Here is a 27,442-nt window from a genome sequence, read left to right on the forward strand (position 1 = left end):
ATGTCCTGGGATGCAGTGACGGGTGCTGGTAGAATATGCCATGTCCTGGGACACAGTGATGGTGCTGGTAGAATGTGTCATCTTCTGTGCTGGTGGAACATGCCATGTTCTTGACTGCCTCTTTGTCCCCCACAGTGTTTGCCGTCTTCGCTTTCACCAGCATGGTGGATTTGATCATCTGGCTGGAGCAGGACGGCTACATCAGTGGATTCATGGAATTCTACATGAGGGAGGTGAGTGATGCTGCCATTACCTTACTGATTTTCTCCTGTTTTTCTTTTATCTCGTTTTATGTTAAGTTGTGCATTAACATGAACATCATTATTGATTTAAAAGTGAATGTATATGAATGAGTTGGTATCTATCTTGACTCCACCTTATCACTCACGAGACAGACCAATGCTGTGGTCTCAGCGGCAGCCTATACATGCTAATTTATAACAGCTTGTAGACCCTTTCTCACTGATATTAATTGCATTATCCTTGCCAGAACCCTCATTTTGGCGAAAATTGACTACTGCAATGCTCTCTATATTGGGACCAGTCAAAGGAACATCAAAAGGTTACAGGTAACCCAGAATAATGCCATCTGAGCTGCCTTCAACTTTCCTAGGAAACCACATATCTCTGACACTAGACAGAGCCTTCACTGGCTCCCTGTTGCTCATAGAATATCTCTTAAAACCCTTGCACTCACTCAGAATACCTAGCTAGCCGTTCCACTGCCCATACCTCTACTCGACCACTGAGATCTACCCAAGCCCATTCACTGACCATACCCAGATTTAGATTTAAGTTACAAAAAGCAGGGGGGTCCAGCTTCTCAGTCCTTGCAGCTAAATTATGGAACACACTCCCTAATATACTCAGAGTTGAGCCTTCTTTTCACTCCTTCAACTGCAAAGTCAGTGTGGTGAGGTTTCAGTAGGTTAAATTAATTTTATTAGTAATGGAAAGTCTCGGGGGGGTGGCATTGGTTCTCTTGAAGGGGATTATGTGCTACTGGGTTTGATGTTATATTAGCATTAGTAAGTGAGTTCAAACTGATTAGAGTTCAGTTAATTTATGAGAGGTGCCCAGGGCATTGGACATCTTGGAATGTGGTATACAAGTTCATATTTTACACTTTACTTTGTGTTTGGCATCTATTTTAGATGAGTGGGGTGGGGTTCACATCTACTTATTCTATATTTGATCACGGGTCACTTATTAAGTGTTTTTTAAACTGGAATTGGAGTTGGGAATGAATTTGAAAATGAGTGATAACTTAAGAATGGTCACATGGAATGTAAATGGATTAAACAATGTACAAAAGAGGAAACAAATCATGTCATATTTAAATGATCTAAAAGGCGATGTGTGTCTTATTCAAGAGACGCATCTTATAAAGAAGGACATGGATGATCTGAAGAAAGGATGGGTTGGAAGAGTGTATGGGTCGATGTTTAACTCTAGATCCAGAGGTGTGGCACTCTTGATTCAGAAGAACGCCCCAATCAAAGTATTAAAAGAAGTAAATGAGGGGGAGGGTAGAATTGTCGCCATCCTGACTAATATTCAAGGTACTGAGATGATTTTCTGTAATATATATGCGCCAACAGTGGATGACGGTTCTTTTTTCAGGAAAGTTGCTCAAATCATACAACATTTGGGGTCTAGAAATATAATTTTGGGTGGAGATTTCAATACGGTTCTAGATCTGGGAATGGATGGGATTAGTTTAAGACGCATTAGAAATATGGACATGCATTCTAAGACATTGAAAGATCTGTTGGAGGAGCATAATCTGAAAGATGGTTGGAGGATGGAAAATCCCACGGCCAGGGAATTCACCTTCTACTCCGGTGCACATGCAACCGATCCAAGGTTGGACATGCTTCTAACATCTGGGAGAGTTTCTGAAAACTATTTAACTATTTGACAACCAGCATTGGAAACATACTTTTGACTGATCACGCCCATCTTGCAATGGATTTGAAGCTAGATTTTACTTTAAACAAACAATATACCTGGAGACTAAATACCTCGTTATTGGACAACGAGGATGAAATGGACAAACTTTCCACAGAAATTGATTACTTTGTGAAAGAAAACTGCACAGGAGAAGTCAGGCCTGATGTTGTATGGGAAGCTTTCAAGTGTACAGTACGGGGTATGCTTATCAGTGTGGCAAGAAAACAAGAGACATTTGGAATTGAAATTAAAAATTAAAGATATCACTAAGAACTTGGGTGGTTAATCCGACAAATTCAGTTTTGGTCCAAGATCTAAAGAAATTGAAGATGGAGTTAAAAAACCTCATTTCAGATCAAGCGAATGCAGTATTTTCAGCAGAAATGCAATTATTATGAAAGTGGAGAAAAATGTGATTGGTGGTTGGCCTTTAGGTTGAGAAAAAGAGAGTCTGAACGCATAATTACATCTATCAATGGGTTGGATGGACAAATCACTTTCAAACCAAAGGAAATTAATGAAGTATTCAAGACATACTACACAGACCTATACAAAAATGAATCTCCTATTAATGCAACTGATGGAGGATTCCTAGATGGACTGCAACTTCCAAAGATAACTGGGGAAGAATAAAAAAAATCTGGAAGGAAACATATCTCTAAATGAAGTGAAGAAAGCAATTGGAAAACTAAATACTGCCAGATCACCTGGACCAGACGGATTACTGCTAGAATTCTACAAATGGTTACCAAATTCACCACTGACTCTCTTATTGAATATGTTTATATCTTCCCATTCTAGGGGTTTACTCCCACCAACTACAAGACATGCTATGATCTCGGTGTTCTTAAAAAAAGGCAAGGATGAAACACTAGCTTCGAGTTACAGACCAATTAGCCTAATCAATGTAGATAACAAAATATGTTTGTTAAAGAAAGAAGAACCTCCATTAATATTAGGTATTCACTACGTACCAAATCTGTGGCTAATGAGTCAATAGAGGATTCTGCAATCCTGTCTTTAGATGCCGAAAAGGCCTTTGACAGAGTAAATTGTCAATTTATGTTTATGGTCCTAGAGAAAATGGGGTTTGTCGCTCAGTATATATATCTTGGGTAAAATTGCTCTATTCCAAACCAACGGCTGATGTGAACACCAATGGGCAAAGATCAGAGCCATTTGAGTTGGAGCGAGGTACAAGAAAGGGGTGTCCATTGTCCTCTTTACTATTCGTAATTGGAATAGAAGCATTAGCTGCAGCACTAAGAGCAGAAGATGGCCTTCACGGTGTCAGTTGTTGGGGCTTGCAACAGAAAATATGGTTATATGCTGACGATTTGTTACTAGTTCTCAAGAACTTAAGTCATTCATTATCCTTACTTATGGATATTTTGTCAACATTTAATCTATACTCTGGGTATAAAATAAATTTGGTTAAATCAGAGGTTCTACCCTTGGTACCGTTCAGTGATAGGATTTTTTTTACGCAATGGGGCTTTAAATGGTGTGCAGAAAAACTGCTATATTTAGGATTGTGGATTTTACCGAGCATTAGTGACTTCATGAAGGAAAATATGAATATGGTTTGCAATAAATATAAAATGGATATAGAGAGATGGCACATGCTGAACCTATCCCTATGGGGGAAGGTAAATGCACTGAAAATGGTCTCCAGACTGAGAATAAACTACGTGGTGAGCATGATTCCGTTAGACATTGGAAAAAAATATTGGCTGGAATTTAATAGGCTCACTCAAAAACTACAACTGCCCTTAGAAAAAGGAGGCTTGGGGGTTCCTAATTATAAAGTGTATCATTTGGTTTTTATGTCACAAACCTTGATTGAGTTTATGAACTCAAATCCAAATTAGTGGGTATGTGCTGAATCCAGTCACATTGGTCCACTATGACTTGGGCTTTATTAACAACTATACTGAGAAAGTGTGGTCTAAATGATCCATTGACTAAAAGTCTACATAATTCCTGGAAAAGTCTGAATAGCTATTTGGGATTTGATGCATTGAGAGATCCTAGTGCTTCTGTTTGGTTGAATCTGAGTATTAAGTTGGATGGAAAGACTTTGTTTTGGCCGGAGTGGTTTCTAGCTGGTGTGCAATGGTTAGAGGATCTTTTTGAAAATGGAAGATGGATGAATGCCAGAGAATTGCAATTGAAATTTAACATTTCAAATTTCTGTATGGCTGATTATCGTAGAATCAAGAAAGCAATTGGTGAGGTTGACTTGAAAATGAGTTTATACGTTGAAATAGTGTGGCAAAAACCAAAGGTGGGAGAGTGTGGGTTGGTAAATTGAGTATATGGCTTGATTGTGGGAGAATATAAAAGCAATGATTCATTGAGAGAGGAATGGAATCGGAGGGTTGGGAGCAAGATTAATGAGGAGTGTTGGTCTCGTATGTGTATGAATATCAGGCTTTGTTCTTTAAATTTGACTGAGAGGTCACAGCAAATTAAGATCATGAACAGTGTCTATTGGACAATGGAAAGGTTGGAAAAAAGTGGTTTGGTTGACAGTTCTGATTGCTGGGCTTGCATCCATGACACTGGCGCATAGGAACATATGCCATGGAACTGCGCCAGAGTGAGGGGATTTTGGTTTGACTATGGCAGAATTTTGCGAAAATGTTTTTAATGAAAGGATTGCTTTTGACTTTAAAACCTTAATAATAGGAAGCGATTTATTGCTGGAGGATATGTCTACATGTCAGAAAAAATTGATCTTTAGATGCGTGATGGTGGGAAAAAAATAATACTTAGAGGTTGGAAGACGGTGAATCCAGTTACCCTAGATATATGGATTGATGAAATGCATAATTTGGCAGAGATGGAAAGAGTTATATTTCGGAAAGATAAAGAACTTGCTTTATTTGAAAAAATCTGTGGGAAATTCCTTACATTGTACTGATTAATGACATATGATGTGAATCCTTGTGAATCCTGGGGGGTGATTTGGGGAATTTCGTTAATGAGAATGGGAATGTTCTGCTAAGTTTGTGTTTAACATATAATTGTATTTTCTTATGTTCTAATTGTAAAATAAAATAACATTTTCTAAAAAAATAAATTGCTCTTTGAGCAGGACGTAACTGCTACATGCTCATAATGTAAACTTGACCCATTCCTGCAACTTGTACCACTGGAACCTATTGCTCCACTTATTGTATTTCCTGTTTATTCTGTTCTCATATTTTATACCTTCTTGTAATCAATATTGCTCCTATTGTCTATTATCTCCATGATAACACTGTAATTGAGCTTCACTTAGCGCACTTTTATAACCTGCTATTACCTTGTGTATTATAGTATGTAACTGCCTACTTTATCTCTAACCTTTGTACGTATTAAGAAATGCGCCCAGATGCCTCCGGGCCAGGTGCGTAATACAAATAAACTAAAAACTAAATGTCTCCATAACAGCCAAGGGTTGAACAATAGCTCAGTTGGTTGAGCATCAACTGCAGAGGTTTGCATGTAACTTGGTTTGAATCTTGATTGGCTTGATTAAGCCTTTCGTCCTTCTAGTAATGGGATGTTTGTTCAAGCTCCTTATATGTGGTTGATTGTGTCCCAGCTGGGGTGTCTTGGTAGAACAACTGTGGTTCCCAGAGCTGCCTAAGCGTTCAGAACAACATCCATAGCGGGGTAAAACTCTCCCCCCTCTTCACAACCGCAGATCAATATTATCACGATTGAAATGATAAATCAAGACCTATGCTATTGAGGCTGGCACTGTTAAGCAGCAAGCGCTAGCCCGGTATTGCCGTTTGCAGTAACCATTTTTATTAGACAGATTTGAGTTCCTCTTGGAAAAGCCATACGTTTTTCTTCTTGGTAAATATAAAGATCAGCATTTACGAGACTGAAGATTAAATGCAAATATTGAAGTAATTATATCAGCCGTTTTTTCAAGTTACTAAGTTTTTAATCTGCTTTACTATAAGGGTGAAATGCAGATTGCAAATTCACAAGAAACTCACATTAGTAACAAAGTAACCTGAAAAATAAGCTGCTGCTGAAGGAACCAACACATAACTTTAAGCTTCTCCATACTATAAGCCTGATATCTAGTGAACACGCTTTCGTGCTATAAATTGCTCGACTTATACAGACAGATTATTTATTTTTATGTACTGGTTATTTGTAATGCGCACTATACAGCAACAATTGTGTTTCAAGGTACATCAAGACAAGTGGGGATAAGGAAGAGGAAAAACAGTATAAAATAAAAACGAACACGTTCTGAAAATGATATGATATGATACGAAATTTTATTTATATCGCGCTCGTACACAAGTGTTTCAGAGCGCGACCAAGCAAAGGGAGGGGAACAAGGGTGAACAAATAATGAAAACAAGGATCTTACTAGGCCCAGTGACATTAAGAACGTGCAAGTGCATGGAGAAGGGAAAAAGGGGGAAAGTGCATGGAAGGGGGAGAAGTGGAAAGTGCAGAACAGAGGAGAGACAAGAATAAAGAATGAGTTAAATAAATAAATACAGGCAATGAAAGGGTGGTAGTGCAGCCAGCAAGTGCAATATTAGTCAGCTAGGGTATGTCTGATAAGTGCAGAAGAGGAGTGGGGGACTGTATGGGTGCAGATACAGAACCCAGTGCAATGTGAGGCCCGGACGCAGTGCAGGAGGGAGGCTGGGTGAGCAGGTACCTGGGCCCGAAGGACAGAGGGTGTCCAGGTGCACAGTGCCAAGAGAGAAAAACAGGTCAGCAGGGGAGAAGAGGGGCAAACGGAAAAGGTCTAGAAACATTCGGAACGTGCAGTGCTATGACATGAGAGCGAGGGGGAGGGGTGGAGGAAAGGGAGTAAGGGGTGAAAAACAACAAAAAACGTTCCTACAAGGTTGTGAGATGATTCGGAACGTGCAAGTGCTAGGACATGTAAAAGGGGGAGAGAGGGAGGAGGGGAGAAAGAGGAGAGGTACAAAAATGCGAGTCAAGTTACAAGTAGGTAAACTGCGTTATGGAAACCAGCAATGCAGGTATGAGTGAATGCAGACTTGAAAAGCCTAGCCTCCTGGCATGGGGGGCTACATCAGGCATGCAGTCCATCAAAAATGACTAGGCAGGTAAGAGTGACTGCAGACTGGAAACACCTCGCCTCGTGGCATGAGAGACTACATCAGGCATGCAGATGATGCGGCCAAGCAATTATATCTAAGCAGGTGTCAAAGACTGCAGACTGGAAAAGCCTCCCTTCATGGTATGAGGGGCTACATCAGGCATGCAGACAAGCAATTATATCTAAGCAGGTGTCAAAGACTGCAGACTGGAAAAGCCTCCCTTCATGGTATGAGGGGCTACATCAGGCATGCAGACAAGCAATTATATCTAAGCAGGTGTGAAAGACTGCAGACTGGAAATGCCTCACCTCATGGCATGAGGGGCAACATCAGTCATACAGACAAGCAATTATGACTGAGCAAGTGTGAAAGACGGCAGACTGGAAACGCCTTGCCTCATGGCATGCGGGGCTGCATCATTCATGCAGACAATCAATTATGACTGAGCAGGTGTGAAAGACTGTAGACTGGAAAAGGCCACCTTATGGCATAAGGGGCTACACAAGGAATGCAGACAAGCAATTATGACTGAGCAGGTGTGAAAGACTGAAGACTGGAAATGCCTCACCTCATGGCATGAGGGGCTACATCAGTCATGCAATTATGACTGAGCAGGTGTGAGCAGGTGTGAAAGACTGCAGACTGAAAAAGCCTCGCCTCATGGCATGAGGGGCTACATCAGGCATGCGGATGATAGTATAAACAGGCAGAAGTAGGTTACAATCCTATAATACAGAGGTAAATAGCGCTAAGTGAGGAATGGAAGCTACATGCAGAAGAAGCGAGGCAGCACAGGGCTGAGTAAAGCCAGAGTGAGAGATTCCAGGCTGGGGGAATGCAGAAGGTAATTGTCAAGATGGTAAGGGATGTAGCGGTTAAGTGAAGAGTCAAGATTAGAATAATGAGCAGATGAAGCGGGAGCATAAGGAACAGGAATGTAAAAATCAACAATGGAAGAAGAAACATTGCTACATACCCAGGGGCTACAACAAGTAAACAGGTACTGGAAGGTAAACTGCAATTTAGAAGCCACACTAAGGAATACCCAACATCGATCATGGTATATCCAGACCCAACTACCCTTCTAGAACCAGGTCAACTTCTTCCCTTTGCCACTTTGCCTTTCATGGAGCTAAAATCTAAAGTGCCCATGTGCTAACTGCTAAAATATGGGATTGCCCAGTATTCATCTGTTTATTTTTCCTTGTCTGCACTGATTATCTGAATAGGGGTTAATAGACCGCACATCCTACCTCATCAGCTTCTGTTTTGAACTCCAGAATGGCATAAACGCAGAACAGTTACTTAACCTTTTATCTCAAGGTGCCAGTCTATCAGTTATAACTTGGTCAGGTAAGTGTGCTAGTCCCCTACCTTTAGTTGCTGATTTGCCTTCATCTTTTTTTTCTTCACTGGCTATCCTTGACTGGGCCATTCTTGGCTGTCAGGCTGGGCCGTTCCATAATTGACATTCTGGAGTTTGATATGCAGCACAATGTAGAGGTATGCCAGGTTAGATAAGGTACTGAATCTTTCCAGGATTGTCCTCCCACATCCAAACATCTCTTTGCCCCTTTGCGCCACCACCTAACCTGGTATGTTGCACTTACTCCTTCTTTAATTCCCTCATAACTTTTCCATTGCTCCTTTTGCTTTCTGCAGTAAGGTCTGGATTCCCCTAAAGGAGCAACAATACTCCAAAATATGGACAAGCCTAGGCGCTGTGATACTACTATGCTGATGCTTTGATGGAGTACAAAAGAATATCAGCTATCACATGAAATGAACAGAGAGGAACGTTTATATTCTATGACCAAAAACTGCAAGATACTAAAGTGCATATGTGCCAGGTGCAAGAGAAATCCTTAATGAAATCATTCTGGAGGGCTCCAAGCTTCTGTACCTAAAATAGAATTCTCCAGTGTACCCAAAAAGAAACATCATCCGGCCTTTCGATAAGAGTGCTCTGTCCTGGTCTTCGACTGCACTAACCTCACTGCACTTTGGGCGACTATATCTAATGGTAGCATCCAATTTATTTAAACTTGCCTGTGTGTTCTACCTCCAGGAAAGAATCTTTGCCTGTTGTAAACGATGATGAACTTGTTTTCAAATCTTCTGTAAGAAGTGTGGTTCAGTCGGCCACCGCCACAATTTATTGACAGTTGGCCAAGACTGGATTACCGTTCGAGCTTTTTGCTCTAAAAATGCTGCAGTAAGTTGAGATGTCAACCCACCCAATACAGTATTAGAATTGGACTGGGTTTTGTTCTTTTTTTCATTTAATTTTTATTTGATTGATTTATAGAGTGCCTTTCCCTAAAGGCGCTGATCAAAAACCATCAAAAAGCAGTACAATCATGATCAAATGTAAACGTGGGTAAAAATAGAAGAGGGGAAAAAAGAAGTATAACAGACAAGATAAAAGATGAGTTTCTACTTTGATTGGAAAATACGGCAAAATGATGCAGAGCGAAGTGAGAGGTAAAGGGAGTTCCAATGTTTGGGAGCTAGAAGAGCAAAGGAGCGGAAACGAGAAGAAGAATGGGGTGGTATGGGAACAGTTAAAAGAAATACATGCTGTGATCTGAGAGAGCGAGATGGGCCCTAAAATGAGAGTAAGCAAGAGAGATAAGGCAGCCAGACCATGGGTACTTTTGAAGACAATTACGATAAAGTGATAGAGGAGATGTGATTCAAAAGGGAGTATTGAAGTAGAAAGTAGAGAAGATGTAATAGAAGACCGAGTGGGTAAAGAAGAAAGGAGATGAATTGTAGGAATTATAAACAGAATGAAGAATTGTACGAATTATAAACAGAACGAAGAGGAAGAAGATGGGAGGCAGGGAGATCAAGCAATGGTGATGAGCAGTGATCAATACGAAAAAAGACAAGAGAAAAAATACATTTCGTGGCTTGAAAAGAGAGATTGGGCGTGCACGACGGATGTTGAAAAGTGCATAATGACAAGAATGAGCAATAGAAGAGATTTGAAGGGAGAACGATAGAGAAGGTTCAAAAGTAATGCCCACGTTACGCACAGATGATGAGAAAGGGAGAGAAGATGGAGGAAAAGAGAGAGATGAGGGGGGAGGCTAGGAGGAATAGAGGAATAGTAGAAGCGAGAAAGACTAGAACCTCAGTTTTAGAAGGGATGAGATGGAGAAAATGAGACGACATTCAGTTTTGAACAGCAGAAAGACAGTTTGAAACAATAGAGTGCAAAGCAGAATCAAAGCAGGAACAGGAGAACAAGATCTGGGTGTATTCTGCGTACAGTTGAAAAGAAAGATTGAATGAAGAGATGAGAGCAGAGAGAGGAGCAGTAGAAAGAGAGAAAAGAACAGAGCCTTGAGGAACGCCTTTGTTTTAGCAGCACGAGACTTCATTATTAGATCAACTTCTGTCAAGCTCATAAACGGGAATTCAGCCATTACAGTCCATGTATAGGAACTACTGAACTCCTGTGCCTGAGCTTGGCATAGGGTTGCTAATAATGAAATGCACACCAGCAACCATTTTAGGGTCAGGCAGGCTTGCTCTAGCCATGTCTAGCATGGTGGCACCAAGCAGTAGCATCGACTAGCCCCACCTCCCCAGAGCAATGCCGGGGACCGGGCAGACTTCTGTAACTCTACCCACATTGCAATGTGTTTAGCCATGAGCTGATCATCAAGGGCTAATCCCATTAAAGGGAGTGGATTTGGTTACCTGAATCTCGTCTACATCTATAGCCTGGATCTTTCAAGCTCTGTACTGAAGACCTGGAGAATGGTGTGAAATCCCAAGTAACTCCAAACCAGTCTGTGAGTTTACACAGCTATGCCGGTTCTCCATATCACTTTTGACTTTTGCCTAAAAAAATGTGCTTAACCTTGCTTTGGACACTCGCTGTCTTCCTCCGCTTCCCTGTGATTGTGGTCAAAGGAGAGCTCCTGAGTTGCAGGTGCAGAGACAGTCTTTAAATTTCGGGGGAGCTGAACAGACAACTTAAAAGTGGGTTCATAGTGACTACTCAAGGCCTGATTAGAGGGCCACAAAATTCACCTTGATATTTGAAGTTACCTCGTTTACTAATGTTCCACATTCTTGTGTATGGCCATACAAGCCAGGGAAAGTTCTATGTGGTTTTATCTAAACAATTTTGACAGTGGTTTCCTGTAATTCTGCCCCACTCCTCACAGCCTATTTTCCATTTTTCTGTCCCCTTTATTATTATTATTATTATTATTATTATTATTGTATATATTGAGCGCAGACCTATCTTCGAGAAGCAACGGCGCGGTTTACAGAGGTATACCCCAATGCAGATACATAACGGAGCCCTTTCCAGAGGTGTACAACATTACAGATGCACTTTTCAGTGGTAACAACAGAACAGATATACATTTGGGGCATGAGACAGGGGTCCGAGTTGGGGTACAGCTGTAACGGGTGGCAGGGAGGAGAAGGGCGGGTGGCATTGAGCGAGTCAGGTGGCGGGTGGGGCTTCAAGTATGCACTGGATATCCAAGACTGGATAAGTGAGAGACAGGTTTTGAGCCTATGGATTTCCTTGATGGAGTCGATCTTGAGGTATAGCTATGTGTACTCTGCGTATTGGTGAATGTGGATGTTGTTTGTGGCTAGGAGGGCTCCCAGCAGCTCCTTGTATAGAGTAAAGATCACTGGGGAGAAGATGGAACTCTGCAGGACTCCACTGGTGACGGGTAGCATTAGTGATCTAGAGAAGTCCATCTGAACAAAATGCTTGCGGTTGGTGAGGTAGGACTTGAGCCAGTGTAGGACAAGGTTGCTGATCCCCTATGCACTGATGTAGGGTGTCCGTAAGCGCCTGCTGGTATACTGTGTCGAAAGCAGCCGAGAGGTAGAGTAGAATCAGGAGGAAGGGGTGGCCGTCGTCAAGGATGTTGAGGGCATCATCAACCACCTCTAGGGTTGATGTCTCCATGCTGCATCTGGGTCTGAATCCGAATTGGTAGGTTTGGAGGAGATTGTTGGTTTTGATGTGTTGCTGCAGTTGCGTGGCTACTGCTTTCTCGATGATCTTACCTAGGAAGGGAAGATGGGTGATGGGGTGATAGTTACCTAGGTTGTCGAGATCCAGAGTGAGTTTCTTTAATAGAGAGAGGATTTGTCCTGGTTTTAGGGTCGATGGGAAGGTGCCTTGAGTTAGGGAGCTGTTGATGATCTCCAGGTAGGGAAGGAGAACTTCTGCGGGGAGGGTCTTGAGGATGGATGCTGGGAGGATGTTATCTGTATAGGATGTGGCTCTGAGGGCGGCCAGGGTTTCTACCAGGTCCTCTGTCAAGAGTGTCTTGAATGTTATCCAGGGTGTATAGATTTTGCGAGGAGGGACATGAGGTGGGTGTGTGGATGCAGAGCTGCCGTATATGTGGTAGTGAATCTTGCTGATTTTATCATTGAAGAAGGTGTTGATGGCAGTGGCTTTCTAGATAGAGTGTGTTATGGCAGGGTTGGGTAGCGGGTTGATGCACTGTTTGACCACTTTGAAGAGGGCTCTGCTTTTGGTGTCGGCTTCTGCTATGGTATTCTGATAGTAGGAGTGCTTGGCTGTGTTGATTACTGGTTGGTGGGTTGCTCAGAGTTCCTTGAGGAGCACTAGGCCAGATGCAGTCCGGGAGCGGTGCCAGGTTTCCTCTTGTTTCCTGATGACTCTTTTGCTGAAGTCGAGTTCTTACTTGTACCAGGGTGCTGACAGTTTCGGTTCAGAGGTGCGTTGTTTCAGAGGTGCGTGTTGGTCGATGGAGGCTGAGAGAGTGGTGTTGAGTGCTTCCAGTAGAGAGTCGCAGTTCGGTCCATGCAAGGTGTAGGTTGGCGAGGTCTTCTCTGATGGCTTCCACTGGGAATTTCTTGAAGGACCTGAAGGTTTGTCTGCTAGTGTGTTTGGTTGGGGTGGTTTGCAGAATGTTGAAAGGCAAGGCTTGGTAGTGTGGCCAGTCAAGCAGCAGAGGAGAGCTGTAGTGGAGGAAGATAGCTCAGTGACAATTAGGTTGAGGAGGTTTCCTTTGTTGGGCCTTTCATGTGGTGCTGTGTGAGGCTGATGGTGTCGAGAAGTCTGAGGAAACCGTCCTTCATCGGTTTGGTGGCCTTGTTGTCTGGGAGGTTGAAGTCTCCTAGGAAGATGTTTGTTGATGAGGTCGGAAAAGTCTCGGATGAAGGCAGTGTTGGGTTTGGGTGGTCTGGAGCCAATGTTGTCGACTTCAAGTCTGGTGCCAGGCCACAATGTCTTGTGTATGACTGCAAGGCCTTCACCTGTCTTGGTTGGCCGGTCTCTGTGTTGAGTGCTGTAGGCGTCGGGGACAAGGATGTCTAGGATGTTGGTGGAGGTGGGTGTCAGCTAGGTCTCATTGATGAAGATGGCTTCAAGGTTGTGTGTGGCGATGTGGTTGGCAATGTCGCTGCATGGGTCATGGATGAGTGGACTTTGGCAAGCATCAACTTCCGTGTTGTGGACAGTGAGGAGGGTGCTGAAGGGCTTGGGGCTGATGTGGGTGAGGTTGCTGCATTGCAGAGTTCATGCCTTAAAGGAGGGACGATGACGTTGGCATTGCATGGTGGGGATGGCCTGGGTGGATGGAGGGAGAAAACGCATGTCAGCGCGTGCTTACTTTTTGTCTGAGGCAGATGTTTGGCACTGGGTCCTCCCCGTCTGAAGAGTCCAAACAGGAATTGCCCTTTTCTTCATCTGCCATTCACTTCGGACACCCGGGAAAGAGATGCCCTTGATCTAGGAGTTAAGAGCAGAAAGGAAGAGATGGGGCTAAGAAGGTGGTCGTGGCTTAGGCTATGTGACCTAGAGTCACTTGCACCTGCTCACCAAATGCAAAGGAAAGAGGTTGGAGGGCTGCTTAAGCAGGGGAAAAGGGTGGGAAAACAGCAAGGTGCCAACAGTTTAAGGTGATTAACAAGTGGGAGGTTCTTCTCCTCTCACACGCCCACACACACTCATATATTCACTGAAAAACATTCTTAAATGGACGTTATTGTTCGGTTGCACCAATAAAAAACGATGACAATTATTGGAGAAAAAGAATCTTTGTTAAAGGGACATTATGGTTGCAAGATAAAATTGAACAACCAAAGAAATTCCCCAGTTATGGTAAGCTATGCAACCATAAGTTGCGCCACGGCCCGGCACTGCTAACACCCAAGACATCAAAGATGACATCACAAATGGCATCACCGATGGCATCACATATGACAGCATACCTCTGTAACAATCCTGGTGGCAAGTCCCTGCAAAGGGTTCTGTTTAGAGTGTTGCTAGCAGCATGCTGGTTTTTGACAACCATAATACAAGAAGAGCTTGAATATGCCTGGATTCAACTTCACAGGTGGAGCCAGCCTTGCATGCATAGTTCACACAAACCTTTGGTGCATAGTATCATATACTCCTGTTTAGACTCCTATGCCTCAACTGGCCATGCTGTTCCAAGAAAATTGTTTATACACAAAGGAGAAAAGGTGCGATGCAACCTAATCTGATGAATACCTCATCTGTCTAAGATGTGGTGTTTGAGAAAAAGCCTATAACCATTGAAATAATGGACTTGGTACACCTCATCCTGACCCTGGATTGCATGGTGGTGAAAACTGGGTTGTAACGTTTCCCCCTGAAGAAAGTTCAAGCATTAAGAAGCTGTGAAAGAACTGAAACATGTCGGGATATGGTTTTTTGTGAAATGACACTTTGTTTAAGTGCATAGTGTGTTGTAAATGTTCTGTGTCTGTGCAATTATTGTATGTTGTAAAATGTTGGTGTAATTTATCCCATTAGGATGATGATATACCCACCATGTGGGTGAAATCTGGGGTTGTTGTGTTTTAGAAAATAATTTTTATAGAGTTTTAGTTTTTTTTTTTTTTTTAAACTTGTATTTATTAGTTTTACATAAATAATACATGAAGAAGTTAACATTGAATCTTATAACATTCCCTTCCCCCTCCCCCCTCCCTCCCCACGGGACGGATGGAGTCTTTTGTCCAGGGATCCTTTTATGCGTTGAATATATCTGAGATTTTTATGTTATGGGGGCACCATTGTTCCATAAAGTCTGACTGGAGGTATTGCAGGGTCCCTTCCCATTCCTTTACAAATTTGTCTCCTGTTCCTTGAAGTTTGTGGGTAATTTTCTCCATTGTTATATGGGCCCATACTTTCTGTAGCCAGGTGTAGGTCAATGGGGTATTTTTATTTTTCCAGTTCTGTGCAATGGTGGTCCAGGCTGCAATGAGTAGTCCCATGAATGATCTCCATTGCGTTTTGGTGTATTGCCTTGCTGTGTCGTCTTTGATTCCACAGAGCCACACCTCCTCCCCCATCAGCCCCACATCCGGGAATATTTTGCCCATCTCGTTTTTCACTTCTTCCCAAAAGGGTCTGATGCCTTTACAGTCATGCCATATATGTCTCCATGTTCCCACTTCGTCACATCCTCTCCAGCAGTGGTTGGACGTGTTGGGGTACATTGAGTGGAGCCTCTCTGGGGTGTAGTGCCACTGTGTCATTATTTTGACCCACATCTCCCTAGTTTGTGCCGAGCGGGTCATTCTGGGGATCTGTTTCCATAGGTCCTCCCATTGTTTATCCGTTGGTTCCTCCCCCAATGTTCTGCCCCATTTTATTCTGTATGACCATTTAATGCTTTCCCCTTGTGAGTTTATGTATTTGTATAAAGTTGATACCCATTTTCTCTCCCCCGTGTTGGATGTGATGTATGTTTCGAACCCTGTAAGGTCCCTGGTTGCTGCCTCGATGATTGTCGGAGAGTTTAGCCAGTGCTTTAGCTGCTCATATCTGTATCTATCACTTTTAAGGATTCTCGTGCCAGCCACGCACGACTCCAGGGGGATGATTTCCTTGTCCATAAACATCTCTCCTATTTTAGTAATGCCCGCCTTCTCCCAGGTGTCATATGCCCCTTGTTCCATCCCCGGTGGAAATAGTGGGTTTCTACAGATGGGTGTAAAGGGCCCAATCGCTGTGGTCATTATGCCTTTTTTTGTTTGGCTATCCCATGCTTCTAACGTGGTCTTCATAATTTCGCTTAACCTTAGATTTTCGTGCCTGTGCTGCCTCTGTTTCCAGAGCAGTTCTACCAGTGGGGTCCTTGCTACTGCTCTGTCTTGTTTGGCCCATATCTGTTGCGGATCCTCCCCCACCCACTCCCTTAGAACTTTAAGCTGTGCTGCCTGGTAGTATTTTCTAAAGTGGGGTAGCGCCATTCCTCCTTCTCTGGTTGGGGCCGTGAGGACCTTCCTGGCTATTCTCGGTGTTTTCCCTTTCCATATGAAGGACGATACCAGTTTTGTTAAGGTTTTGAAGAACGTGTCTGGGACCCCCACTGGGAGAGCCTGAAAATAATATAGTACCTTTGGGAGGATGGTCATCTTGATTGATTGTATTCTACCCCACCAGGATATCTGTAGTGGGTTCCATCTGTTTAATTCCCTTCGGATGTTTATAATTAGCGACGGGTAGTTTTCCCCGTAGAATTGTTCTATTTTTGGGGGTACATTTATTCCTAGATATTTAATGCCTTTCTGTACTATCTTGAGGTCCAGTATTTTTGCCTGCCTTTCTATGTTCGTTCTATCCCCTGCCAGGATGAGGATCTCTGATTTTTTTCTATTTATTTTTAGGCCAGAGATGGTCCCATAGTTTTCTAGTTCTCTAACTGTGGCCGATAAAGTGGATTCAGGGTCCTCTAAGGTTATTAGCATATCATCTGCATACGCAATTACTTTGTGTTGCTGACCCGCCATTTCTATCCCTTTGATGTGTATTGATTCCCGTATTTTAATTAGGAAGGGTTCTAAGAAAAGAGCGTATAGTAGTGGTGATAGGGGGCATCCCTGTTTCGTTCCTCTCGTTATCGTTACCTTGCCAGTGAGTTCGCCATTAATGGCTATTCTACTGGATGGGGAATTGTAGTTTGCTCTAATACTCGCGATATATTTTTCCCCAAACCCCATGGATTCCAGAACCCTAAACAGTATGGACCACTCCACTCTATCGAAAGCCTTCTCGGCATCTACTGACAGTAGTATCGCTGGGGTGCGGGTTATCCCTATTTTTTCGATCAGGTGGGCTAGCCTCCTAGTATTATCGTGGGTTTGCCTGCCTGGAATGAAGCCTGATTGATCCTCGCTAATCGATTTAGGGAGGAGCGGGGATAGCCTTGTTGCCAGGATTTTGGTATATATTTTTGCATCTAGGTTGATTAGGGAGATTGGTCTGTATGATGCGGGGTTAGTTGGATCTTTGCCTGGTTTGTGAAACACCAGCACCTTCGCTTCGTTCATTGTGGGGGTCACATTACCGGTGTCTTTGAATGAGTTTAGGAGTCTTGTTAGGATCGGGGTTAGTATGTCTGCATATTTTTTATAAAATGGTGCCGTAAACCCATCCGGGCCTGGAGCTTTGTTACTTGGGAGTTCTTTTATGGCTTTATTGACTTCTTCTTCACTGATAGGGGTCTCTAGTGACTGTTTATCTTCTTCTGAGATTTTCGGGATCTTTAGGGCCTCTAAGTATGAAGTTTGGGCGTTTGTATCGGGGTGTTCTGTGGAGTAGAGCGTTTGATAAAATTGCCTCATTGTTTCCCCCATGTCGTGCGTAGAGGTTTGAGTGGCACCTTTCGTATCGCATATGGCCTTAATTGTTGTTTCTTTTTGTTTCGCCCTTAGTTGTCGCGCCAGGAGTCTGTCTGCTTTGTTCGCTCTTATATAATATCTCTGTTTCAGATAGAGTAGATTCCTTTCTGCGCCCTTTGTACGTAACATCTCTAGTTGGCCTTGTGTATGTTTCAGAGATTTTTTCAATATCTTTGTGGGTTGAGTCGTCAATTTCTCTTGGATCTCCTCAATTGTTTTTTCCAGCTCTTTTTCCCACCGATCCCTTTGTTTATCTCTCGTGATTTTCATCGCTATCATCTTCCCCCTCAAGACTGCTTTAAACGCGTCCCAGACTGCGCTCATTGCGACCTCCCCCGTGTCATTTTGTAAGAAGTATTCCGCTATCATTTCCCTTATGGCCTCCCCTGCCACTGGGTCATGGATCAGCTCCTGCGGTAACCTCCCTTTCCATAGCCCGCTCTTCCTCCCTGGGAGAGTCACGTCCAACCATAGAGGGGCATGGTCCGAGAGGGCTATAGAGCCCTTATCTAGTCCTTGTATCTTTCCCAGTAGTCCCACTGACACCCATAGATAGTCGATCCTGGACATAGAGCTGTGAACATGTGAGAAATAGGTGTACCCCCTTTGTTCACCCTTCAGTTCCCTCCAGACATCATTCAGAGCCATTTGGTCCATTTGCTGTTTCAAACGTTTTGATGGCGCCCCCTGTCCATGTGTGTTTCCTGTGCTCCTATCTAGCTTTGGGTTCCACGCCAAATTAAAGTCCCCCCCCAGTATCACCTCCCCTCTAGCGAAATCTTCCAGTTTCGATAGTGCGTTTCTGAGAAAGCCATCCTGTCCCTGATTGGGTGCATATATTGAGGCGAGCGTTATGCGCCATCCTTCGATCTCTACGTTGGCAAAGGCGTACCTTCCTTCCTTATCAGTCATAGTGTCTATTGGTTTTATGTCCTTTCCTTCTTTTATCGCTATCAGGGCTCCTGCTTTTTTTTCTGTTGTCGTTGCCTGTGCCCATATTTTATATCCTTTTATCCGCATTTTGTGCTTATCTTTAGTTTTGATATGGGTTTCCTGGAGGAGTAGTACATCCGCCTTCTCCCTTTTGAATTGTTTCTCCAGTTTCGTTCTTTTTGTTGGGTGGTTCATGCCCCTGATATTGTAGGTCATAAAGCGTATCATCCCCATTCTATTTTGTTTGTATGCCATTGCCTCTGGTCCCCTCCTGTTCCTGATTTAGCTCTTTGTTTCTTCCGATCCCTTCCCTTCCCTTGAACTTCCCTTCCCCCCCAACTTTGAACTTTAAACCAATCAAACTTTCCCCCGAGTAGGGCGAGGGTTCCTATTGACGCTAGGGCGTTGCGCCCTTCGCTCCCTGCCCTCCATACCCTCGGGGGGTATGTTATGGGGATTCCTAAACCCCACTGATCCATTTGTCTTTACCTGGTTCCCGACCGTTGGGTCTCGACCAGGCCGCCCTCCTTGAATTGTCCGTTCCGGTCCGTTCCCATGTTCCCCCCCGACTGGGTCTTCAGTGGCAACGTATCCATGTCTGTTCCCCAGGCATGTGTTTTTCTTATACTCCTCATGGTACCTTTCTCCGGGTGTCTCTCCCTGGATTTGCCTTCTTCTGCTTGCTGGATTCCCAGCCCATAGGTTTTCTCGTTCGTTCTCTCCTGTTTGTGGCCTCCCCCTGGTCCATCTGCTCCATCTCTTCATCTTGTAGTCCCATCGTGCTGAGGCCTTCTTCCAGCGTGGTCACTCTCTTCTGTTTTCCTTCCCATGTGAACAGCAGCCCAAACGGGAAGGTCCATTTGTAGCGGATTTGTTTTCCTATTAGCACTTTCACCAGTGGGGCCATTGCTCTTCTTTTTTGGAGGGTTATTAGTGCTAGGTCCTGATACAGTTGGATGTCTTGCCCATTCATTTTAATATGTTCCAATTCCCTGGCTCTCCTGAGGATCTGTTCTTTCTGCGGGTAGGAGGATATCGCCACCAGAACATCACGTGGTCTTTCCCCTGGGGCCCCCGCTCTTTTCGGTCCCACCCTGTGGATTCTGTCGATTCCGATATCCTCGATATCTTGTGTTCCCAGGATGTCTCTGAACACCTCCTTCACCGCCTCCTTCAGATCTTTGTCCAGCACTGATTCCACCATGTTCTTGATTCGGATGTTGGAGCGTCTAGAGCGGTTCTCTAAATCCTCACATTGTAGTTCCAAGTTGTGAGTGAGTGTCACCAGGTGTAATTGCGTTTCGCTTGTTTGTCTCGTGTCTTCTTCAAGACTTTGCACCGTTTTTTCCACAATATCTGTTCTTTCTTCTAGGTTGTTTATGTCTGTTCTCATGTCTTGTACCGCTTGTTTCATTTCGTTCTTCATGGATGTAAATTGTTCCTGAACTGTGGACATGAATTTTTCCTGCAGGTCCATGAACCAGGTTTGCATGTCCTCCCTGGTCAGTGGTTGCTGTTGTTGGGATAGTGATTCTGCTTCTCCCGTGGGGTCTCCCTGGGTTCTTCCTCTTGGTTGTGGTGTCCCCTCTGTTGACCACATCTGCAGAATGTCGGCCCCTTGTTTCACTGTTTGGGGAGTTTGCTGGATGGGGTTCCCCTTTCCTTTTGCCCTAGACATGATAGGGCGCTCAGTGTAGTAGACTATATGGTTCCTTCGCCCTCTTGTAACCCTTCGATGGGGCCTCTCGCTTTCTTGTCCTCCGAGGTGTTCTTCACTGTTGGGGGTCCTGCTGTATTCTGTTTCACCTTCCTGGGTTTCCCCACTTTCCACCCTCTGTCTTGTTGGGGGACTTGTGAGGTGAGTCCTTGTGTCCCAGGGGGAATCTGGTTGGTGCCTGGGAGAGGTGTTTTTTTTTTTTTCCTTCCTGTGAGTCCCCCCCCCTGGGGTATGTGCGCCTGGGCTGGCGCTTAATTCCTGGCCCCCCCCGGGCCTGCTCACCTTTGCCTCTGTGTCCTCCTGTGCGCTTCGTGCAGGGCGGCCCCCGCGGCCTCTCTCCCGCGGTCCGCCCTGCTCGCGCTGCTTTCTCCCGGCGGCGCAGCTGCTCCGCTGCACGCCGCTCTCCCCTCACCTCGGGGCGGCGCGAGGGCGGCTCCGTTCCACGATCCCGCTCACTCGCTGGTCGATGCCTCGCAATCTCCCGGCGCCGCGCCGGAGGGCCCCCTGCGACGCGGGAGAAACTCTTTCGGTCCCGATGGGGGAGGGGGCGGTTGCCTCGCTCTTCGTGTGTTCGGCGGCGCACTTCTATTCACGGCGCCTGCTTCCTCGCTGGGGGGGGGGTGTATGGGGGCAGCTTGGTAGTCGGGGGGGGGGCCGAGGCTTCGGTCGTGCTTCTTTCGGCGGCCCGGGCGGAGCGCGGTTTAGCTGCGACTCCTCACCCCGGCGGCCATCTTGGATCTGTCGAGTTTTAGTTTTTTGATAAAGATAATTAAAATGATTAAATTTACGAAAGTATTTGGTGCACCAAGTCCATTATTTCAGGACCAATGGTTATAGGCTTTTTCTCAAACACCACATCTTAGACAGATGAGTTATTCATCAGATTAGGTTGTATCGCACCTTTTCTCCTTTGTGTATAAACATTTATGGTCTGCCCCTGACCGTGGAGTTAGGTCTCTAGTGGGGGACTGTGTTTGACCTTATAGATAGTGATCGTTCCAAAAAAATTGCCATGCCAGAATACACATTACCATGCAGAGGCAGCAGTAGTGAATGCTTCCCTGCACACTCCTAACAGGTGATTCCTAGCAAAAATATCAGCAGTATATTTATTTTATTTATTTCCATTTTTAAAGCGCTCACACAGCCCGGGGGCATCGAGGCGCTGTTAAGGGAATATGTCTTAATTGCGTATTTACAATGCGCTTAATACCCAGAGGTTTCTAAGCGCTGACTCAGGGATCGAACCAGTGTTGCTTCGTGTCGTCTTGTTTCCAAGGCGAGCACGTTGCTGCTGAGCTATCCTCCCGGGACCAATGCCTCCCTCACACAACATTTCCAACACAAGCAGCAGCTGTGCCAGGTTTCCTTCTGTGGAACAGGTATATTGAAGGCAGTGGCTATTGTTAGGGAGGATTCTCTGTTTAGGCTGAATTTCCTAACCCAGTGAGTCCCCCAGCAGCTTTGCTGGATTTCTGGAGTTTGTTTTTTCCATCCTGCCAAGAGTGAGACTCTTTTCCTCCCACTCTTGGACATGAATGTGTGTAATTCCTTTGAATGTCAATGTGTTCTATGGGCTACGGGGTCTTTTACTTACTTAGGCTCTAATATGTTTTTCTATGTGTGTTACACCGCACCCTACGTGCCGTAACACTGGGGCGTCCTAGCGGACCTCCACCATAGACTCCATACCCGGGGACTGACTACTGTCTCCCCGGGCATGTAAAGTCACCATTGGCTTTACTAGACCTAAATTTACTAACAGAACTAGTACACGCCATCTTATTGTGGACGTGCTAGTAGGGGTAATTCGATTACTCCTAGGTCTGTTACTCGAGGGGGCACTGTCCCGTCCCCCCTCGTCGAGTTTTGGCTGGTGGCAGTGGAAACTACTTGTTATGTTCGACCCCTAACATAACCCTATGGGATTTGTCCCATTGTTGGAGATTGATACTTTTCCTTGTTAATCTCTAACATACCATCAGTTTACTTATCTTAAATAAGTTTATCGGATGGTATTTTCTGCCAGAACTCTGTTTTTAAAATGGCGTCTGTGTTCGTCTCTGTGACTCCTAAACCAAAGGTTGAGCCCTTTGTTCCACTTTTGGCGGGCCTCTGTACAGAGACCCTCCAAAGTGGTGCCATTCTGTCTGGGTTACCACAGGGGTGTGGGAGGGGCACCCTGGACCGAGTTGCCTTGCCAACTCCGGTCGCACTCTGGTGTGATTGGCCCAAGTGGTGAGCCTCCCCGCTCACCACTTAGCGTGTGTTGATTGACAGCTAGACTGAATGAATGGGGGTTTTCTGCATAAAAGCAGGGCTTTTGGGACTGGATCTTCAGAAGTCGCCACAGGACCTACGAATCCGACGAGGGTAACGCTGAGCCGACCTTCACGACGACACCTCTGGTGGAGCCCTGCGGAACCAACTCACCACTTCCCGATGACAGAGGAGATCTCCCTGCCGGAGAGTCTCTTCCCCTGACTGGTGGGAACAACCAGTCCCCTTTGCTTTTTCTTCGCCTCAGGACGCAGTGGTCGAATTGCCCGTACAGAGCACCTCGGCAACCGGAGAGCCACTACCCCTGTACCGCGACCAAAAGGTGGTGCCTTGTGACGGAGCACTCCGCGGCTGGTCTCTTCCCTGGTGGTGCACCTGACTTCACTTTTCTTCGACGACGAGATCATCTCTACTCTTGGCAAAGACCCGACGTGCATCCACCACCAGGAACAACTGCCCCCGCTGGAGCTGTCTCTCCACAAACAAGGTACCGTGTCCGCCTGGCTTCCCTTTCTGCCGGATCGAGTGAGGTGTCTTAATCCTCGCCTTTCCGTTGGGTCGCCTCCAAGCTTTCTCTAACGTGTTGTTCTGAACCGGTTCAATCTGCCGATAACAATTTGCTAAAAAGACTCGAACGCATTTCCACTAAAAGACTTTTTGGGACATATCGCCTTGCCTCTCTCCGAGTGGGCCTGGCCTCTGAACTTTATGATCTAATGTGGTTCTTGCCTTCTTGCCTTGCATTTTTCCCGTGAAGTATTGAACTGTGTTGATTTCGTAACCTGCTTATTTTTCTCTCCCGTCCTAACTAATATTAGAGTGCCATCTAGGTTGAGGCATACACCTCTGTCTGCAAATAAGTGATGCTGGTAGAACCTAGACTTGTCGAAATATTGTTAGGGGGATTGATCGTTTCTTCTTCGTAGAGTAATTGTAATTGAAGTGTTTGCCGTGATAGTGCCATAGTGTTTTCTATAGATGTTCCGTTATAAATAAATACCTTAATATCTTTACACTGAAGCCTCGTTGCGTGTTTGCTTGTCTTACTGTGAAGAATTGCCCTATATTGTATACTCCACATACTGCTTAACTCTTCTTGAGGGAAGTCTGACTGCTCAGCCACAGCTACCAAGTGAATCTGTGTGGTACAGACTGCTACCAAGTGGGTTTACTGCCAAACACCTGTAGTCCTAAATCTTTTGCAGTGGCCCCAGAGGGAACTGCACAGGTTTCCGCCTAACAGCTATGCCCGTTTGAATCTTACAGAACAGGTCTGTGACAGGCCACAACAGTGGAAGTCTCCTTGCCATTGCCAGCTCAGATTGCAGCCGTGGATGGCCCCCCACGCACAACCAGTCCAGGCAACCGCACTGAGGCTTTCCTCCCAGAGAGCAGGCACGGCACAGTCGGCAGCAGTGCAAGCTTCATTTACATAGTCAGAATAGGTACTGCAAAGGCAGCTGCAGTAGCAGTGCAAGCTTCCCTCCCACAGAACAGGCAAAGCCTGAGCAGCACCCGTGTAGTGTTGCTGGCTCAGGAGGGCCATTCAGACCCTCTCCATGATTCAATATGCCAGGCCATGTGAGTCTCTCAGCGACCAGTCACATTGACGTGGTTGTTTTACTCCTGCCTTGGTGCCATGCTTCTTGGACTGTCCGTGAGAATCCAGAGAGGAGTGGAGCTGTGGGAATGGATGAAACAGCCCCAGTGGTAGGGCTCAGGGTCAGCTACCCCATCTTCCATTGCTATATAAGATTTCGATCATTAACTCTCATTGTTTCTCTGGCCCTGTTTCCCCATCCAACCTTCTTACACCATACTCTCACAGTTATGCTCCTCAATTACGGCGGGATATCACATCCGCCGTCTGAACAGCAGCCTCTCACTGGCATTTTTTCTTTTTTTTTTTTGGCAGAACCATTTCAAATGCGTAAAGTGCACACGATTCCTACCGAAAATTCACGCATTTTGCTCTGCAGCATAAGTCTGAAAAATGGCCATCCGAAGGCAGGAGACCTGGTTCCCAGCAACAGCTGTGCAGCCTTGTGGTGGTGACACAGCGACACCAGTCAGAAACTAGCCAGAAAGATCAGAGCAATGGCCCTCAAAGCCGATCTGACGCAAGAGTCCCAATCCATTGAAGGATAACGGGGACCATGGCGAAGTGGTCCAGGCCATAAGCCTCCTGACCTGGGAGAATTCAGGATAGGTGTACCTTAGAGGCGTAATCCTGTGATATGGGGGTGTTAGCGTGGGTCTGGGATGAGTGCGAAGAGAGAATTCTGCTTTGAAGGAGCGTTGACGAATCATACTGCAGACCAATCACGGCAGAGCTGTGAGAGAGCGGATGTATGCGGCTGTGAGTGAACGTGCTGATTTCTCTTTTGTGTATTTGCAGGGGGAACCCTACCTTCGAACTTCCTATGGGATTATGATCTGTCTTTGGGACGGCACCACCCACTACCTGCTGTACCTGGCAATGCTAGGAGCCATACACCAGAGGTAAGGCTCTCCGCTCTCCCCTACTTTCCACGCATGGAGCCATTCCCAGAGATTAGGCAAACTGTGGCTTCTACCCTTCCCATATAGCAGGCCTAACCCAGATGTAATGAAACCTCTGCACTTCCTACCCAAGTGCCTCTCCTAGCAGACCTCGCCCAAAGTTGCTACTTATATCAGATATAATCCAAAGGTAATGCTTTGCACCTGCTGCATATAGCACACCACCCCAAAGTTAATGGGAGCTCTTTTACCCCTACCTGCTACTCATAGCAGACCACCCCAATGTTAATGAGAATTTTTCTACCCCTACCTGCTACTCCTAGCAGATCAGACCAAAGTTAGTGGGACTCTTCTGTCCTCTACCTGCTACTCATAGCAGACATAACCGACAGTTGCTACTTATATCAAATCTAACCCAGTGTCACTGGGACGTCTTTTGCCCTCTACTTGCTGCTCATAACAGACCAGCCCAAAGGTAGTGGGAACTCTTCTGCCTTATTCATGCGACTCATAACAGACCTGGGTAACTAGTAACAATAGCTGGGGGTCGTTTGTCAGACTGTGCCATGCAACACGATCCTTCCATTTGTAATCCTGCTAGTCGCTTTCTCTGAGTAAAACGGATAGAATCTGCTCCGTTGTGAATACTCTTAAGGATGCACCAGACAGATTACATATTTACTCCTTGTTTGGATTTATTTCCTAGCTATTCCAGGTTACTGAGGATTGCATAGCCCTTCTAGATTGACGCATGTTTCGGCTTCTGTGCCTTTTTCAAAACCGGGCTAAGAAACATTCAAATCATTCATAAACAGCAAAAGAAAACATTCCAAACCAACATTCGCACGAAGTATATAGAATTAATGAAAAATTGCAACACAGAAAATAAGGGTTGATAGTGGGGAGGATTTGTTAGGGTGGGGGAAAAAAGAAAAAAAGAAAGAGTTTCGTTTTAGTGCTTGCATTCCATCTTGTTACTTGTGCATCACGATTTACACCATCCTGGTGTTTCCCTCATGCATGTCTGTTACCCAGTCATCTCTACTCCTACTGCACATCGTTTGACATTTGCCCTACATTTATCCGGTACAATCCTTGTGAGGCTCACCTCTCTATAAGAGCGGCTTTCCATCTCATGCTGAACTACCACCTTTAATGTGCTCCCCTTCCATGTGTTACACAGACGGCTACACTCGCTACTAAGAGAGAGATTGCGGCAAAGAGGCTACTCATTGAAGAACATCAAGACAGTGCAAGATAAGGCAAGGGAACTGCCAAGAAGTGAAACGCTGTATCAGAAGAGGAAAGATCTGAAGGCAGACAACTACACAATCAAATTTGTGAGACAATATTGTAGTAACCATTATCAAATATGGCAGATATTAAAGAAGCATTGGTATCTACTCGGGTTGGACACGCACCTGCAAGAATACTTAGATGAGCAACCGAGATTTATTTATTTATTTGCATTTATATAACACTGCAAACAGTCGGGTATGGTGCTGAGTGCTGGTTATTACTACCCACGGTTGGTGGTGCTGATTTATTGACCTTGGAAGGATGAAAGGCTAAGTTTGGCACTGCCGGGATTCAAATCCTGCGTCAGCAGGCTCTGCACGGATGTCAAACTGACCGACATGACCGATTGATATTTAAAAAAGGCTAAAACCCTGAGGAGCAGTCTAAGTCCGTCGCTACTACCGGATGTGCCGTCTGAACCAGTATCGACATGGCTACAACCCATGAAAAAGGGTTTCCACAAATGTGGAGTATGTACTATGTGCAGATACGCACACGCCAACTCTGAAACATTTACAGATGGGAAAGGAAGAAAAATGTCTATTGAAGGCAATATAAACTGTAAATCGGAATTCGTGGTATACACAATAATATGTGCCTGTGATCAGACATACATTGGGAGTACAAAAAAGGAACTGAGAACCAGAATAATGTCACTGGGCATTGGGCTAGTATTTTTACAGTAACTCCAAATTGTCGATTACCTATGAATGAGTGCTCACTTACTCTTTGGCAACTCCTTTACAGAAATGAAGCCAGCTCATTATCTTTATTCAAACCGATTTTCATTGCTCGAAATTTACATATTAACCTAGCCTCGGCTTGTCTTATTTTAACTTTGTCACCCCATCTGTTGCCCATTTCAATCTTTTTTAGGCCCATAAATCTAATGTCCTTCTTATTGTCCAACTGGTGAAAGGGCTGCCAATGGTGTGCTAAGGTAAAGTTAGGATCTTGGCTTGCCATGTGACTATTGTTTCTT

General features: G+C 44.9%; 1 protein-coding gene across 1 annotated transcript in view; it reads left to right on the top strand.

Annotated features, from left to right (window-relative positions):
* TM6SF2 (transmembrane 6 superfamily member 2) overlaps positions 1–27,442 on the top strand; it is a 354,704-nt gene that overhangs the window by 176,580 nt on the left and 150,682 nt on the right. Inside the window, exons 3-4 of the mRNA XM_069649116.1 lie at positions 136–233; positions 25,058–25,161. Coding sequence (XP_069505217.1) covers positions 136–233; positions 25,058–25,161 — 202 coding nt within the window. The remainder of the gene's footprint in view (positions 1–135; positions 234–25,057; positions 25,162–27,442) is intronic.

The sequence above is a fragment of the Ambystoma mexicanum genome, chromosome 1p (assembly GCF_040938575.1).
Source record: "Ambystoma mexicanum isolate Mex_15411 chromosome 1p, UKY_AmexF1_1, whole genome shotgun sequence".
Lineage (NCBI taxonomy): Eukaryota > Metazoa > Chordata > Amphibia > Caudata > Ambystomatidae > Ambystoma > Ambystoma mexicanum.